At 38.4% G+C, this 16,133-nt stretch overlaps 1 protein-coding gene across 1 annotated transcript in view; it reads left to right on the forward strand.

The window, feature by feature from the left end:
* The window catches only part of APOO (apolipoprotein O), a 67,807-nt gene extending 61,814 nt beyond the window's left edge, over positions 1-5,993 (forward strand). The window contains exons 8-9 of the mRNA XM_052663516.1: positions 2,108-2,173; positions 5,748-5,993. Of these exons, the coding sequence (XP_052519476.1) occupies positions 2,108-2,143 (36 nt within the window). The 3' untranslated portion in view covers positions 2,144-2,173; positions 5,748-5,993. The remainder of the gene's footprint in view (positions 1-2,107; positions 2,174-5,747) is intronic.
* The last annotated feature ends 10,140 nt before the right edge of the window (positions 5,994-16,133 follow it).

The following is a 16,133-nucleotide window of genomic DNA, read 5'->3' on the forward strand; positions in this document are numbered from 1 at the left end:
CTGCCAAGAGAGATCTGATTTGTAATAGCGTGGATGGGCTCACTATTTCATTAGTGAGATATTTGACTGTCATGTTTTATTATACTATAAGTAATATGTAATCAAACAAGAAAAATTTCCTAGCAACAGAGTTGTTTTCTTTAACCAGAAGAATGTTTTTATGTGCTCATTTTTTTAATGTCCAAAAGATTAAAAAGCTTATGAACTTAGCATTTTATATTTTTGAGATCGAGTTGCTGGCAAATACCCATAGTAGAATATATAATATATCACTGAAAGTACTTGGCAAGCATTATGTTAAGGTAATTCAAACCTGAAATACATTTAACTAGGTAGAGAACCACATGATTTTTATGACACACCCAGTTGTTGGACATGGTTATCTCACTTATCTTCAGAAGCTTGTTTTTAATCTCTTCATTAATTACATGCCCAAACTTTTTTTAAACACTCATCAGATTTCTAGGTTCTACCTCATTCCATTTGTTTATTCAACAAATGTTTGAATGCTCTGTGCTAAGAGGTCCTAGGGATATTGTGCCCTTGTGAAACATATATTAGTGAAGGATTCAAACATGAATGAAAGAATTCCACAAATCAGGAAGTGCATGGGTGCTATGAATGTGAATAAAGATTCTCATCTGAATAGAAGGGCAAAGGACAGAGGAAAGCCTTGATCTGAAGGACCAATAGCATTTAGCCAGGTAAAAATTGGGAGTGACCAGTCTAGGTCAAAGGATTTGTTTTGTAAAGGTCTTATCCCAGGAAGGAGCTTGGCAAGTTGGAAGAGCAACAGCAAGAAGGCCTCTGGTGTGTGCGTGACTGTATGAGAAAGAGGCTGTGGAGGAATAGAGTAAGACACACAGGCACTGAGTCCTGTAGATTGAGAGCAGCAGGTGGACCTGGGTATTATCTGATGATCCACCAAGCAATCTTACTTTTTTCCCCAGAACTCCATCATCAAGTGGTTGTGGTCTGTAGATACAGTGGTCATATAATTTGTCATCCAAAACGGGATACTCTTGAGAGTGAAAGGGGACACTTATTAATTATACTGAAACAGAGGGTATAAACCAGTATGGATAACTTGAGCAAACCAGAATGTATGATCACTGTGCTTAGAGATAGGTTCTTAGCCCCTGCAGTAAGCCTGACGTTGCCTAGAAGCCATGCTCTGAAATTACAGGGTTAGGCGTTTGTTCCTGCTTTTTCGCTTTCCCCTCCTTCACTCATGGGTAACTCTGAGAGAAGGCCACTAGGAGAACCTGCACCAAGTCGCCCACAGAATCACAGCCCCATTTTCACCCAAATGCAGCCTAGTGTTTTTCAGATTGCCACTCGTGGGAGCTCAGTTCCTTGATGTACATCAGGTCTTATTAATGTGTTTTCAGAATTACAGTCTTAAGAACTTATGGGAAAGAAAGTAAAGTCTTAAACATGTAGCCCATGAATTTTTCCCTCTAGAACCTTTCCTTCATCACTTCTCATGGATGACATGACCTAATTATATGTTCTCAGATGACAGCCAGGCGGGATGGGTGTGGTCTGATTATAACCTCTTTCAGAATAAACATGTTTTGTGATTTGACCCCTACAGTGAACGATATACAGAGTAGAGGACCTATTGGAAGTATTACCATATGTGTAAAACCTTTTTTTTTTAATGTTCCAATCATAGTGACTATTCTTTTTTTCTCTAAATTTTACTGCAGTTTAGTTGATTTACAATATTGTGATTTACAATATAGTTTCAGGTATACAGCAAAGTGATTCAGTAACCTTCTTTAACAAGGACAATGACATGAAGTAGTGAAGAAATCTTTTCACTGTTGATTGGATGTTTTATCAAATCAGCTGTTGGCCAAATCTGTGTAGTGAGGATTAATGGAGTTTTATTTCCTCCTCTCCTCTGGGCCCGAGTCAGTTTCTACAACAGGGCCCTCAGGGAGCCCTAGTAATACCTTTAGTTTATGGAGACATGGGTCACTTTGCATCAGATAATATTCAAATAGTGAAGATGTGTACTTTGAAACAGTGCACTATTTCTTTAGAAGTTTTACTATTTCTTTTCAAACTGCATTAATATTCTTACTTTCTGTTTTACAAGTCAGGAAATGTGAAGAACTCACCTGGAAATAAGTAGAATACTCCATGCTCTTTCCATTTTAATCAGGTAAAGAACAAAAAAACTTTGTGGTTATTTCTAGCATTATTAGCACCAATTGAAATGACTTGTCTTTAATTAATTAGTTATAGCCATTTAAACTTTGTGTGGTGGAAACATAAGGGCCAGGATGATATTTTCATTTCATCTTTAATTTCTGGGCTTAAGTGCTATGACTTCTTTAATTGTGTTTGTTCCTGAGAAGTACCTGGGTTTTTTAGACAAGCTAGAACTCGACAGTTGTGATTTGTCTACAAACCTATTTCAGACAATCATTTCTTAAGCTTATTTTTTTTCAGACAGCATTTCACTATAGTCAGCACACTTGTATTGACCTAATAATCATTCAATAAACTTTTGCTGAATGCATGACTTTGGTAGAGACGCTCGAGATTATATAGAATAAGTGACATAGGGAATTCACAGGTGTAATTTTCTTTCCTTAAAGATTGAGTAACTGGAGGCTGGGCTTCCCAGGTGGTTCAGTGGTAAAGAATACACCTGCCAATGCAGACGATGCAGGAGATGTGGGTTCAGACCCTGGGCTGGGAAGATCCCCTGGAGGAGGAAATGGCCGCCCACTCCAGTATTCTTCCCTGGAAATCCCATGGACAGAGGAGCCTATGGGGCTACAGTCCATAGGGTTGCAAAGAGTTGAACACGACTGAATTGACTTAGCACACACACATATGCACAATTATCAAATGAAAAAAAGAAGCTAGTATAATACATTTTTAGAGAGGATAATTACCAGAAAATACAAAAAAAGTTTAAGTATGTGTCTTCAGGTAGTAAGATTATAGATGATTTTTATACTTTTTCTTCTATATAACTATGTATTTTTAAATTTTTGCAATGAATATGAATTTTCTTTTATAATAGATATTTGTTTTAAAAAAAATCAGTGTTACATTTATCATAAGTCATGGCTACTGTTTAGAACTCATGAAGGCTCTGGGTTTGAGGTTTTTCTTTCTCACGTTGTCCCAATATTTTTGGAGACCCAGAGAGTCATATAATCTTAGAATTTTAAAGAAGTATTTGGTATAACCCCCAGCCTCAAGCAAAATTCTCTGTAGCCCTGTATGTTCCCAGTTTTTACCTCCACTGATAGGAAAAGCACCCTACGGGGCAGCCATCTTTGGACAGTTCTAATTTTTAGGAAGCTGTTTCTTATACTAAGCAAAAATATGTCTCCTTATAACTCCTACACAGTGGTCTGATCTTGCTTTAGCGGTCACAGAAAATAAATTCAGATCCTCTTTCACATCCCAGCCCTTCACATATAAACCCTAAGTCAGCATTTCTCACATTTTGTGATACAGATTACCTGGGAGATTGTTGAAAAGCAGAGGCTTAAGCCCCACCCCACAATTGGCATCTCTGGGGAGTGGGGCCAGATGTGCATCTGGGTGACTAGTGGGTAAGCAGCCAGGAAGTCACACATGTTCGTCAGAGATTTGACACTGGATATGATTATATTTCTCTCTAGGGACAGTGAGTCACAGAATATAGGGAGACTGTGTACACATTCATTTCATTTTTTCAAAAATGTTCCGAGCCAGAGTTCAGCTTATTGTATATACAACCTTGATTTCGTTTTTTTAAGTTGTTTATTGGAAATGTAGTTTTTGATTATAAAAGTGATGCATATTTGCTATAAAGAATTGTTTTTAGCTAAATGTTTTGAAAGCTTGTTTTGTCTTCCATTCCTTTCCCAGAGGTAATTTCTGTTAATAGTTTGTATATCATTCCAAACTTTTTTTCTCACACACACACATCCAGATATGCTTTTGGGTTTTTGATAGAGTGAGATCATATTCCTTGTATTGTTTTGCAAGTACACCGAAAGCTCCATGCAGGCACATATTGCAATTTTATTATCACATCAAGAAAAATTAACACTAATTCCTTAATACCATTTAATATTCAGAGTATGCAGATTTCCCTGATCATCTCATTAATAACTTTTTACAGTTGTTTTGGTTGTTTGAATCAGGATCATAACAAGATCTGCCCATTGCATTTGACTGATGAGTCTCTTAAGTCTCTTTCATTTTTTTTTATACAAAGATATAAACTATGTTTTCAGATATTTTAAGTCCCTCTTAAGCTGTAATAGTTCTTCTCCCTCATTTTTCTCTTAGCATTTATTTGTTGAAAAACTGGGCTTATTTGTCTTTTAGAAATTTCCCATGTTCTGGCTGTGGCTGAGTGCATCCATTTAGTGTCATTCTGTTTTATCTTTTGGTTCCTCTCATCTCTGCATTTCCCATAAACTGACTGTTGGATTTGAAGGCTTAATCAGATTTAGGTTCAATTTTTTGGTAAGAATACTTTGCAGACCCTGCTATGTTCAGCTATGCTGAATGAATTAACTTGCTTTTTTGAAATTAATTTTTATTGGAGTATAGTTGCTCTACAATGTTGCCTTAATTTCTGCTATACAACATAGTGAATCAGCTATCAGGACTATACAACATATCAGGACTATACAACATAGTGAATCAGCTATCAGGACTTCCCTGGTAGCTCAGATGGTAAAGAATCTGCCTGCAGTGCAGGAGACCCAGGTTCGATCCCTGGGTCAGGAAGATCTCCTGGAGAAGGGAATGGCAACCCAATCCAGTATTCTTGCCTGGAGGTCACCACAGAGCATTGAGTAGAGTTCTCTGTGCTATACAGTAGGTTCTCATTAGTTATCTATTTTATACATTAATTTGCCTTTTTTTTGGTCACTTAATAGATTGTGTACATCTTTCCCTGTTGGTACTTATTCCTCCTTTAGCTACTTAATAATTTCCTAGTATGGACTGCCATAATCTATTAAAATGTTATTAATATAGATTGTTGGCAGTTTGAAGTTTTTTTTAACAATGCAGTAAGTCTATTGAATTCTTAGAGAAGTTCAAAACAGATTAATAAACTGAGATAGAAAAGGTAAGCTAGTAGTTTACATGTTTAAAAATGTTTAGCTTTATTTTAAAAGATCAAGGAAGTAGTCATTGACCTCTAAAATTTTTATTAATCTCTAATTACTAAGTAGATTCATTACGTATTAGGAGAAAGGCAATCTGAAGAAGAGTTGGCTTGTCTTTGCTGTATCTTTAGATTTGATGTGTGTTTCATTCCAGAAAAGAATGATAGGGTGATGTGAGGAAAGGTATGTGTTGGACTTGCTATGATATCATCATGCTCTCCCCCAGCAGATGGATGGAAATATAGTTGTTTGATTTTCAGAAGGGGAGGAATGTAGTGTGTGCTGTGCCATTTAAGCAGTTATTTTTTATTTATTCACCCATCCATCTGGTTAATTTATCTCAGATATACAGCCAGTCAAGAATCTGCATATAGTATTGGAAATAAAAGATAAACCAAAATCCTTTCTGGTCTTTAGTGTACTCATTTATAAAATGGGAATAAGTACAGTCTTTACCAGCTCATTGTGATGTCATATAATGGTAATATATGTATTTGATATGACTTTCTCTATTTAAACCTAAGAAATTTTAAAAATGCAAACTCTTAGAGCTGTTTTTTTTCCTGGGAAGACACTGTATTTATGTTTTTCTTTTTCTTTTAGTTATAGGTAAACATTGGAAACTCCATATGGTAAACCAGTATTTCTACAGAAAAATGGCAGAGAAGTCAGTATTGAATGTAGTAAATTGGCATTCTTCTTCTGGAAAAACTATCCTAGGCCTCTTTGTTATCTTGGGTGATGCCATACTCCAACTGGACTAATCTGAAATTCTTCCACCTAGAGATAATGTATAAGCCTTAGAACTCCTTGTTCTCGTGTTGCTATTTATGTACATAATTAAAGATCTAAGTTAAAAAAATTGTCCTTTTTTTTCCTGATATTGTTTGAGTGACAGTTTAAGTGTACCTGATATCCTTTCCCTGTGTGTATATATGGTATGTGTCTGAGTGTACATGTATGTGTGTGCATCGTGTGTGTGTGTGTGTGTGTGTGTGTGTGTGTGTGTGAAGGAAAACCAACCACTTTTCTTAGCATCAGCTGGCAGTCTCCAAAGGTTTCATTAAGAAGAGTGACTCTAGGGGACATAGGTTCGATCCCTGCTCAGGGAACTGAGATCCCACATGCTGTGGAGCAACTAAGCCTGTGAGCCACACCTGTAGAGTCCATGTGCTCTGGAGCCTGCTCAGCACAACTAGAGAGAAGCCTGAGCACCATGAAGAGCCTGCACGCCACAGCTGAGACCCAATGTAGTCAAACATAGGTAAACAAACATTTTTTAAAAATAAAAAAAGAAGAGTGGCTCTGGAGCTGAGAGATCATGCTTCCATCGCCAGCCCAAGGAACAAAACTTGTAAGTAATAGTTTGCCTGAGCCTAATGAGAAGACATACAAAAGAAAACAATGACCCTGACTCCTTGTTTTATGCCATTGCCTCCCAGCTTGTATAGATCTTCCAGTTCTTGACTGCCAGTGGGAGACACAGAAAGGTGCTCCATGTGGAGCACCCACTCCAGTACTCTTGCCTGGAGAATCCCATGGACAGAGGAGCCTGGTAGGCCACAGTCCATGGGGTTACAAAGAGTTGGACATGACTGAGCGACTACCACTGGAACTTCACTTTCTACTTTTCAGGGTACCATTTTGTATCTTTCCTTTTTGGCTTATTTCCTTACTTCAGTGCATTTGTACTCTGTTTTTTTAAATCCTGAGTTAATATTCTCTATTTACAGTTACACTTTTTATTCTGTTTCTTATAACCTTTTTTTTCTTATAATAAGACTGACTCTTGGGGACTTCCCTGGCAGACCAGTGGTTAAGACTCCATGCCTCTACTACAGTGGGCGCAGGTTCAATCTCTAATCAAGGTACTAAGATCCCACATGCTGCACAGCATGGCCAAAAAACAAAGCAAGACTGACTCTCAATGCAGTTTACCTGTAACTTAATCAGGGTAGTTCTGTTTGGATAACTTTAATGCTTTGGAGGAAGCTTCTCTACCGTAGTGTGATCTAAGCTTCTCTGAAGAGACAAATGTGGCATGCTTTGTTCTGTGATAATATGTCCTAAGAAAGATTGCTGTGTCAAAAATCAAGAGTTAAAAGCAGTTGTTTCAGTGTGGGGGATGAGACTAGTGATGTTAGAGAATGCCTTCATCAGTCTTATCACCTGTGTCACACCTTGGGACAAAGTTACAGTAATAGTAGTGGAAGAATCGAGGCCCGCTGGGTCAGCAGCTTTTGTGCTAAATGCAGGGCTGGATTCCAGCCCAGTGGTGGCCCATGTGATGCAGATGGATCAGTGGCATTCCCTAACAGATCAGTGGCATTATATCTAAATGGCCCAAAGAAATTCAAAATGTATGTATAATGCCTGTGTTCACATATAAAGATAGAAAAATGCAACTTACTTGTGGTTAAATGGCAAATCTGTGACATCACATCACATCACTTTGCCAACAAAGGTCTGTCTAGTCAAAGCTATGGTTTTTTCCAGTAGTCGAGTATGGATGTGAGAGTTGATCTGTAAAGAAAGCTGAGCACTGAAGCATTGCTGCTTTTGTATTGTGATGCTGGAGAAGACTCTTCAGAGTCCCTTGGACAACACAAGGAGATCAAACCAGTCAATCCTAAAGGAAATCAACCCTGAATATTAACTGGAAGGACTGAAGCTGAAGCTCCAGTACTTTGGCCACCTGATGCGAAGAGTCGACTCATTGGAAAAGACCCTGATGCTTGGCAAGATGGAAGGCAAAAGGAGAAGGGGGTGGCAGAGGATGAGATGGTTAGATAGCATTACCTACTCAATGGACATGGATTTGAGCAAACTCTGGGAGATAGTGGAGAACAGAGTAGCCTGGCGTACTGCAGTCTATGGGGTTGCAAAGAGTCAGACACGACTTGGTATATACAACAACAACAAAAATGACAGTTAAAATTAGGCCAAGTAATGAGTAATAATGATTTTCATTAGTTTGAAAATAAAATTCTGATACTTCTGTGGTGGTCCAGTGGCTAAGACTCTGTACTCCCAGTGCAGGGGGGCTGCGTTCGATCCCTGATCAGGAAACTAGACCCCACATGCCACAACTAAGACCCAGTGCAGCCAAATAAATAAAAAAATATATTTTAAAATTAAAAGAATGTTTGAGTTCAACAAAAAGAGATTTTTCCTCATTTGTCTATCTGTGAACACACTTTGCACTTACATTTTGAAAAAGGCTGGGTGTTTAGAGGGACATTTTTCTTTGTAACCAGCATTATTCATGATAATTTATATGAGCTGAGAGATTTACTGTGAGTGTAAGTTTTCACTTTTTAATTCGTTAATGGAATTTTTAAGTTAATGGAAAAACCACTGTCAGAGGGACCAGCAGTATATTGTGCAATGAACCCTCACCTGAGGTTTAATTAAAAGTATTTGCAATCATGGTTTTGTTTACTACTGAAAGAAACGCTTGAGATTTTGGTATTCACCTTGTCCACTTCCTGTCTGATGTTTTGTTTCCCTTCTGATAGGTTCAGATTTCAAGTCAATAAATAGCCAGCACATAGTTCTAAGGGTACAGTTAGGTCAAACTCCAAATATAACTGAAGTTCAGACTTATTTAGTTTATGAAATGATAGACAAGCGAATGTCTCAGGGGGAGAAAAGTTTGTTTTCATAAACAGTGTTTCACTGTTTCACATTTTGTTCAGTGCTGAGTCACCTGTATTTCACATTGAAGGGCCTTTATCTTCTTGATCAGCTCTAGAGCTTCCTTGTTCGTCTTTAGCTATGACACCTGAAGGCAAAAGAAAAGCGAAGGAAGTGACTGTTTCCTGCCAACCCTCCCGCCTGTGAAGTAGTCTTCACACTCAGCATTGGCAGAGTCAGTCCATAAACTCTCTTTGCTCTCAGATACACGCCGAAGGTACACTGAAGAGTTTTTTCGGTGCTGGCCTGTCTTGGGAGTGTACAAGACAGGTGGAAGAAAAAGCAAAAGGCAAAGATGGAGAAAAATATAGGATGCAAAGGCTGCTCTGACACTCAGAAGTAAAGTCATATGCTCATTTGGCGCAGTACTGGTTTTTGTTAGTGACTCCAAATTTGAGTGTGGTTGGAGGAATGATTTTATATCCTTTTGTTCACTACAGGGAAAATAGCAGCTTTTAAAGATCAACCATCTCATTTATCTTCCATAACTCTTCTGAATTATGAGAAAACAGCTTTCAGGTAATGATAGAGTCTGAACACATACATTACTTTTCTCTGGAAACCCCAGGAAGATGAGAAGAAAGGGGTTGTTAAGATGGCCCTAGTGCCCTAGGAAAGGCTAGGGAGAGGCAGACAATAACGATTCTGTTTTTTACAGCAGACTTAGTAGAACTGTTCAGCTCTTGAAACCCTGTACCCACATAACATTGACATAAAGAAAAAAAATGAAAACACTTAAATTCTAAGAAAAGGAAGGAAGTTAATATTAGAAGTCTCATGTTTACTTTGTACATTTTGGTTTCATGTGTCCAGTGGGGCCCCTCCTGTAATGAATGCATTGTGACACATTTCTCCCCATTTTTTAAAGTTTGAGAAGGTTATGGTGTGTCTTTGTCTTTATGGCATTTTCTGGTTGATATCTGGGATTCATTTTCTGAGTCCTTCATCAGGAATGCAACCCTCGATTGCAGCATTGCTCAAGAGGGGGGCTGTGATGCGCTGGGGGCATGTTTTCCAGAATAGGAAGTCCATTCTTTCCTTTCCTTAACCTTTAAGGATACCCACAGGCATTGGATTTGTTTCATTGTCACCTATTTGAGGGTGTGTGTCCCTGTGTTTCCCTATGTTTCTGACTTCCAAAACAGAGAAGATTGGACTGAGTACTCTCTAAAGACCTTCAATCCCTATAACTTCCTCTTTAGATTTATTAAGAATCAGTTGAGTGCATGGTCTAGATATTTTGTTTTGATAGGAGAAATACAGTTTACAATTCAGATACAAAGACGAAGCAAGTACACAAAACAATCAGAATAATTACAGGGGAGCAGCATTTTACTATACAGATTAACTGTCTTATAGACAGTGATTCTGCATATTGCTGCTGCTGCTAAGTCGCTTCAGTCGTGTCCGACTCTGTGTGACCCCATAGACGGGAGCCCACCAGGCTCCACCGTCCCTGGGATTCTCCAGGCACGAACACTGGAGTAGGTTGCCATTTCCTTCTCCAATGCATGAAAGTGAAAAGTGAAAGGGAAGTCGCTCAGTCGTATTCGACTCTTAGCGATCCCATGGACTGCAGCCTACCAGGCTCCTCTGTCCATAGGATTTCCCAGGCAAGAGTACTGGAGTGGGGTGCCATTGCCTTCTCCATTCTGCATATTGGTCTTGTGCCCAAGGATATTTGTTCTTTAGAGAAGGAGGTCGAGTAATCAGAGGAAACAAGCCTGGTAAAACAGAACATTGAATGAGTGATTTTACGTTTACTGCATTAGGACCTAACTTGTGCTGTCTTTGTGTGATCACTGTTTCTCTTGGAACACCTTCCACAGTAAGTTCAGCAGGAGTTAGCCTGGAGTTGGGCTTTTGAGGCACCCTTGTATTCTTCTAGCTTATTCCTTAATGCTATTGCACGTGTTGTTATTGCATATAGACAAGATTCAATGTCTTAATACTTTCAGTATGAATAAGAATTTAAATGTCTGGCTAAGAGTTATACCAGTTGAGATCCTGCAGGTTGTGCTTTAATGAATAGATATACTTAATTTGAAATTAGAAACTTCCCTGACAGTCCAGTGATTAAGACACCATGCTTCCTCTGCAGGGAGCATGAATGAGTTCAATCCCTAGTGAGGAAGCAAAGATCTTGCATGATGCATGTGGCCAAAAAAATAGGAAAAAAATTAAAATTAATACCCATTTGCATAATAAGGTATACCACTGTCCTTTAAAAATCTTTTTGCTTTTTTTTAATAGCATCCCATTGTAGGAATAGTCCACATTTTACTTGTCTGTTCCCCCTATTGGTAGACATTTAGATTTTTTTAATTGTTAAATACAGCCTGCATCAAACATTCTTTTGCACACCCAAAAAGAAAAATCTCTTAGCTTGAACATGCACCATGCAATATCTACTGTTGTAATATACTTTAAAAAATTTGTTGATAGTATAAACTTCATCTAACTAAAGTGATAACAAAAATCAGACTGTTACTAGACCCCAGGTTTGAATGTTTCCTTAAGTAAACTTCAAATTAGAGCTTGAGTGAATGTCACGGCTTCTGTGCAGTAAGAGAATTAACCTTGCAGTTCTGAGACTGCAGTCTCCAGAGAGAACTCAGGGTTGGCCCTTAGGAAAAAGCTTCTCAGAAGTCCCCAATCTGATAAAGACTGGGACACCAGATTCTGCTCTGTCAGGTCACATAGACTGTTTGTGTAAATGCTGTGATTTATGGTAAACATTTGATTTCCTTCTGGGGATCATGAATTTTGGTAGTTGCTGGGTAGGGGCTGCCTCTGTGACCAGCCTCCAGTAAGAACCGTGGCTGCTGGGTCTCTGTAATCGGCTTCTCTACAGCAGAAGCACTGCACGTGTTAAGCTGCAGTTTTTGTACTGGAGAAAGGAAAATGCTCATGTATCCCTCCCAGGCTGGGAGGGCGAGAGCCTCTGAAGCTTGTGCATGCATTTGTCCAGATTCTGCCCTTGTCTTTTTTCCTTGCTGGCCTGTGTACCCTTTGCTGTGATAAACCTACACGACAAGGACAACTGTATGCTGTCCTGTGAGTCATCAGTGAATTGTTGAATGTGTGGGTAACCTTGGGGACCCCCCAAAACAGCATGTCAAAATGGTATTTGTTTAATTTATGTTGCACCATCTCCCTCTGCTTTAGAGGCAAAACATAAATAAAAAGACTATTATATTTACATTAAATATTTCCAGGTCATAAGACATTAAAACAGTTTTTAAAATTTTTTTTTAAAAATTTTTTATTTTAATTGGAGGCTAATTACTTTGCAATATTGTGGTGGTTTTTGCCATACATTGACATGAATCAGCCACGGGTGTACACGTGTCCCCCCATCTGGAGCCCCCTCTCCCACCTCTCTCTCCTCTCCATCCCTCTGGGTTGTCCCAGAGCACCAGCTTTGAGTGTCCTGCTTCATGCATCGAATTTGCACTGGTCATCTGTTTTACATATGGTAATATACATGTTTGAATGCTATTCTCTCACATCCCACCCTTGCCTTCTCCCATATAGTCCAAAAGTCTGTTCTTTATATCTGTGTATTTTGATGTCTTACATTAAGTGTCATTGTTACCATCTTTCTAAATTCCATGTGTATGCATTAATATACTGTGTTGGTGTTTCTCTTTCTGACTTCACTCTGTATAATAGACTCCAGTTTCATCCACCTCATTAGAACTGACTCAAATGCACTCTCTTTTTATAGCTGAGTAATACTCCATTGTGTATATGTACCACAACTTACTTATCCATTCATCTGCCAATGGACACCTCGGTTGCTTCCATGTCCTAACTATTTTAAATAGTGCTGCAATGAACACTGGGGTACATGTGTCTCTTTCAATTCTGGTTTCCTCGGTGTGTATGCCCAGCAGTGGGATTGCTGGGTCATAAGGAAGTTCTATTTCCAGTTTTTTAAGGAGTCTCCACAATGTTCTCCATAGTGGCTGTACTAGTTTGCATTCCCACCAACAGTGTAAGAGGGTTCCCTTTTCTCCACACCCTCTCCAGCATTTATTGTTTGTAGACTTTTGGATAGCAGCCATTCTGACCAGTGTAAGATGGTACCTCATTGTGGTTTTGATTTGCATTTCTCTGATAATGAGTGATGTTGAGCATCTTTTCATGTGTTTGTTAGCCATCTGTATGTCTTCTTTGGAGAAATGTCTGTTTAATTCTTTGGCCCATTTGTTGATTGGTGTTTATGGAATGGAGCTGCATGAGCTGCTTGTATATTTTTGAGATTAATTCTTTGTCAGTTGTTTAGTTTGCTATTATTTTCTCCCATTCTGATGGCTGCCTTTTCACCTTGCTTATAGTTTCCTTCGTTATGCAGAAGTTTTTAAGTTTCATTAGGTCCCATTTGTTTGTTTGTGTTTTATTTCCATTACTTTGGGAGGTGGATCATAGAGGATCTTTCTGTGGTTTATGTCAGAGAGTGTTCTGCCTATGTTTTCCTCTAAGAGTTTTATAGTTTCCGGTCTTACATTTGGATCTTTAATCAATTTTGAGTTTATTTTTTTTTGTATGGTGTTAGAAAGTGTTCTAGTTTCATTCTTTTACAGGTGGTTGACTAGTTTTCCTAGCACTACATTAAAACAGTTTTTATTCATTTTCTTCAAGCAAAGAGAAAGTAGTTTTTGAAAGCCACTGAAAACTCTAAGCTCCCTTGTTTAGACCAAATTAGTGATTGGATTTTTTTTTTTTCCTGATTCTTACAATAGAGTCTTTCTTCTTCCTCACGCTATGGAGGCAAACTGTTTGGGCTAGTTCATAAGTAAATAGGTCATAAACTGTACTCCATTCAAAAGTGACGTACTTCTGAAAGCATTTATTTGTCCTACAGAGAGAGCACTAGCTCATTTCAAAAATATTGTTCTCAGCCTAGATCAGAATGCTAAAGAGCACACATTGCACATTTTGTTTTAAACACAATAGTTTAATTGTTTGTTTTTTGATGGTGCCATAACCATTTCCCTGGAAAAGCACTACCAAATAGGTAAGACTTTTAGACTGTGGGATCCTAGACCTAAATGTAAGAGCTAATATCAGAACTCTCAGAGAACAATGTAAGAGTAGATTGACTCTTGGTAAAGGAGTAAATCATGACCTTGGATTGGGCAATGGTTCCTTTGATACAACAACAAAAGCACAAGTGAAAGAACAGATAAATTGGGCTACCTCAAATTTTAAAACCTCTAGTGCTTATAAACAATACTTTCAAGAAAATTAGAAGACAACCCATTATATATATATGTATAACAGGTTCATTTTGCTATATTCCTGAAACTAACACAACATTATAAATCAACTATATTCCAATAAAAATTGGAAAAAAGAAGACAGCCCATTGAGTGTGGAAAATATTTGGAAGACGTATATCTGATAAAGGATTGTGTCCAGATATATGAAGAACATTAACAACTCAACAATAGAAAGACAAATAGCTTAATTAAAACTAGGCAAGGGATTTGAACAGACATTTTTCCAAAGAAGATTTACAAATGGCCAATAAATACATGAAAAAGATGTTCATGAGAATTCCCTGGTGGTCCAGTGGTTACAACTCTTTGCTTTCACTGCCAAGAGCCCAGGTTCATTTACTGATTCGGGAACTAAGATCCCACAAGGTGCACAGCACAGACAAAAAAAGATGTTCAACATCTTTAGTCATTGCTGCTGCTGCTAAGTTGCTTCAGTCGTGTCCGACTCTGTGCGACCCCAGAGATGGCAGCCCACCAGGCTCTTCTGTCCCTGGGATTCTCCAGGCAAGAACACTAGAGTGGGTTGCCATTTCCTTCTCCAATGCATGAGAGTGAAAAGTGAAAGTGAAGTTGCTCAGTCATGTCCAACTTCGTGATATCATGGACTGCAGCCCACCAGGCTCTTCTATCTGTGGGATTTTCCAACCAAGAATACTGGAGTGGGGTGCCATTGCCTTCTCCATCTTTAGTCATTAGCGGAATACAAATGAAGACCACAGTGAGATACCACATCACATCTACTAGGATCGCTATAAAAAATGGGGAGAATGTGGAGAAGATAGTCCAGGAGTTCCTCAAAATATTGAGCCTAGAGTTTTCATATGACCCAGAAATTCCAGCTATATACCCAAGAGAAATGAAAACATGGTCTTCATGAAAACTTGTATACAAATGTCCACAGCATCATTATTCATAACAGCTAAACAGTGGAAACAACCGAATGTCCATCAACAGATGAATGGATAAACTAAATGTATTTTCACACAGTGGAATATTATTCAGCCATGGAAAGGAATAACATACTGATAAAGGCTACATTGATGGCACTTTAAAACCTTATGCTAAATGAAAGCTATGAGTCACGTATTGTAAACCATATATTGTATGATTCCATTTATTTGAAATGTCTAGAATTGGCAAATCCATAGAGAAAGAAAGTAAATTAGTGCTTGCTTAGGACTGTGGAGGGTGGGAGTGGAGTTGACTGTTATCAATCAGGGTTCAACTAGAGAAACAGAACAGCTAGGAGATATATAGAGAGAGGTTTGCTGCAAGGAATTGGCTTAGGTGATTGTGGGGTTAGCTAGACAAGTCTAAACTCAATAGGGCTGAGCATCAGGGAAGGCAGACTGGAACTCTCAGGTGTGAACTGAAGCTACCGCTCAGAAGTGAAATTGCTTCTTCAGGGAAACCTCAGTTCTCTTAGGCCTTTTGACTGATTGAACCAGGCCACTTAGATTAAAGCCAACTGATTATGGACTGTAATCACACCTATAAAATAACTTTCACAGCAGTTCCTGGATTAGTGTTTGATTGGATACTTAGGGATAGCCAAGTTGATGCATAAACCTGACCATTGTTGGCTAGAACATGTGGGACATGGAGGGAAAGTGACTGCAAATGTTTTTTTTGAGATCATGAAAATCTAAAATTGTGGCAATGGTTACACAACTCTAAATATATAGAAAACTTTTGAATTGTACAGTTTAAATGGCCACATTGTATGGTATGTGACTTATATTTCAGTAAAGATATTTTTAAAAAGACTGTGTATGTGTATGCATACCTGTGTTTATAGCAACACTATTCACAATAGCCAGGAGGTGGAAGCAACCCAAATGCCCATCAACAGAAAAGTAAAATGTAATATACTGATAAATGGAATATTAATACCTTAGTGGATGTCTCAGTTACCAGGTTGACTGTCCCAGGATTACAGTGCTTGTATTCAGGTACAGTACAGGCATACAGAGATATAGCAGGTTCAGTTCCAGACTACTGCAGT

This window comes from Budorcas taxicolor, chromosome X, assembly GCF_023091745.1.
Source record: "Budorcas taxicolor isolate Tak-1 chromosome X, Takin1.1, whole genome shotgun sequence".
NCBI lineage: Eukaryota > Metazoa > Chordata > Mammalia > Artiodactyla > Bovidae > Budorcas > Budorcas taxicolor.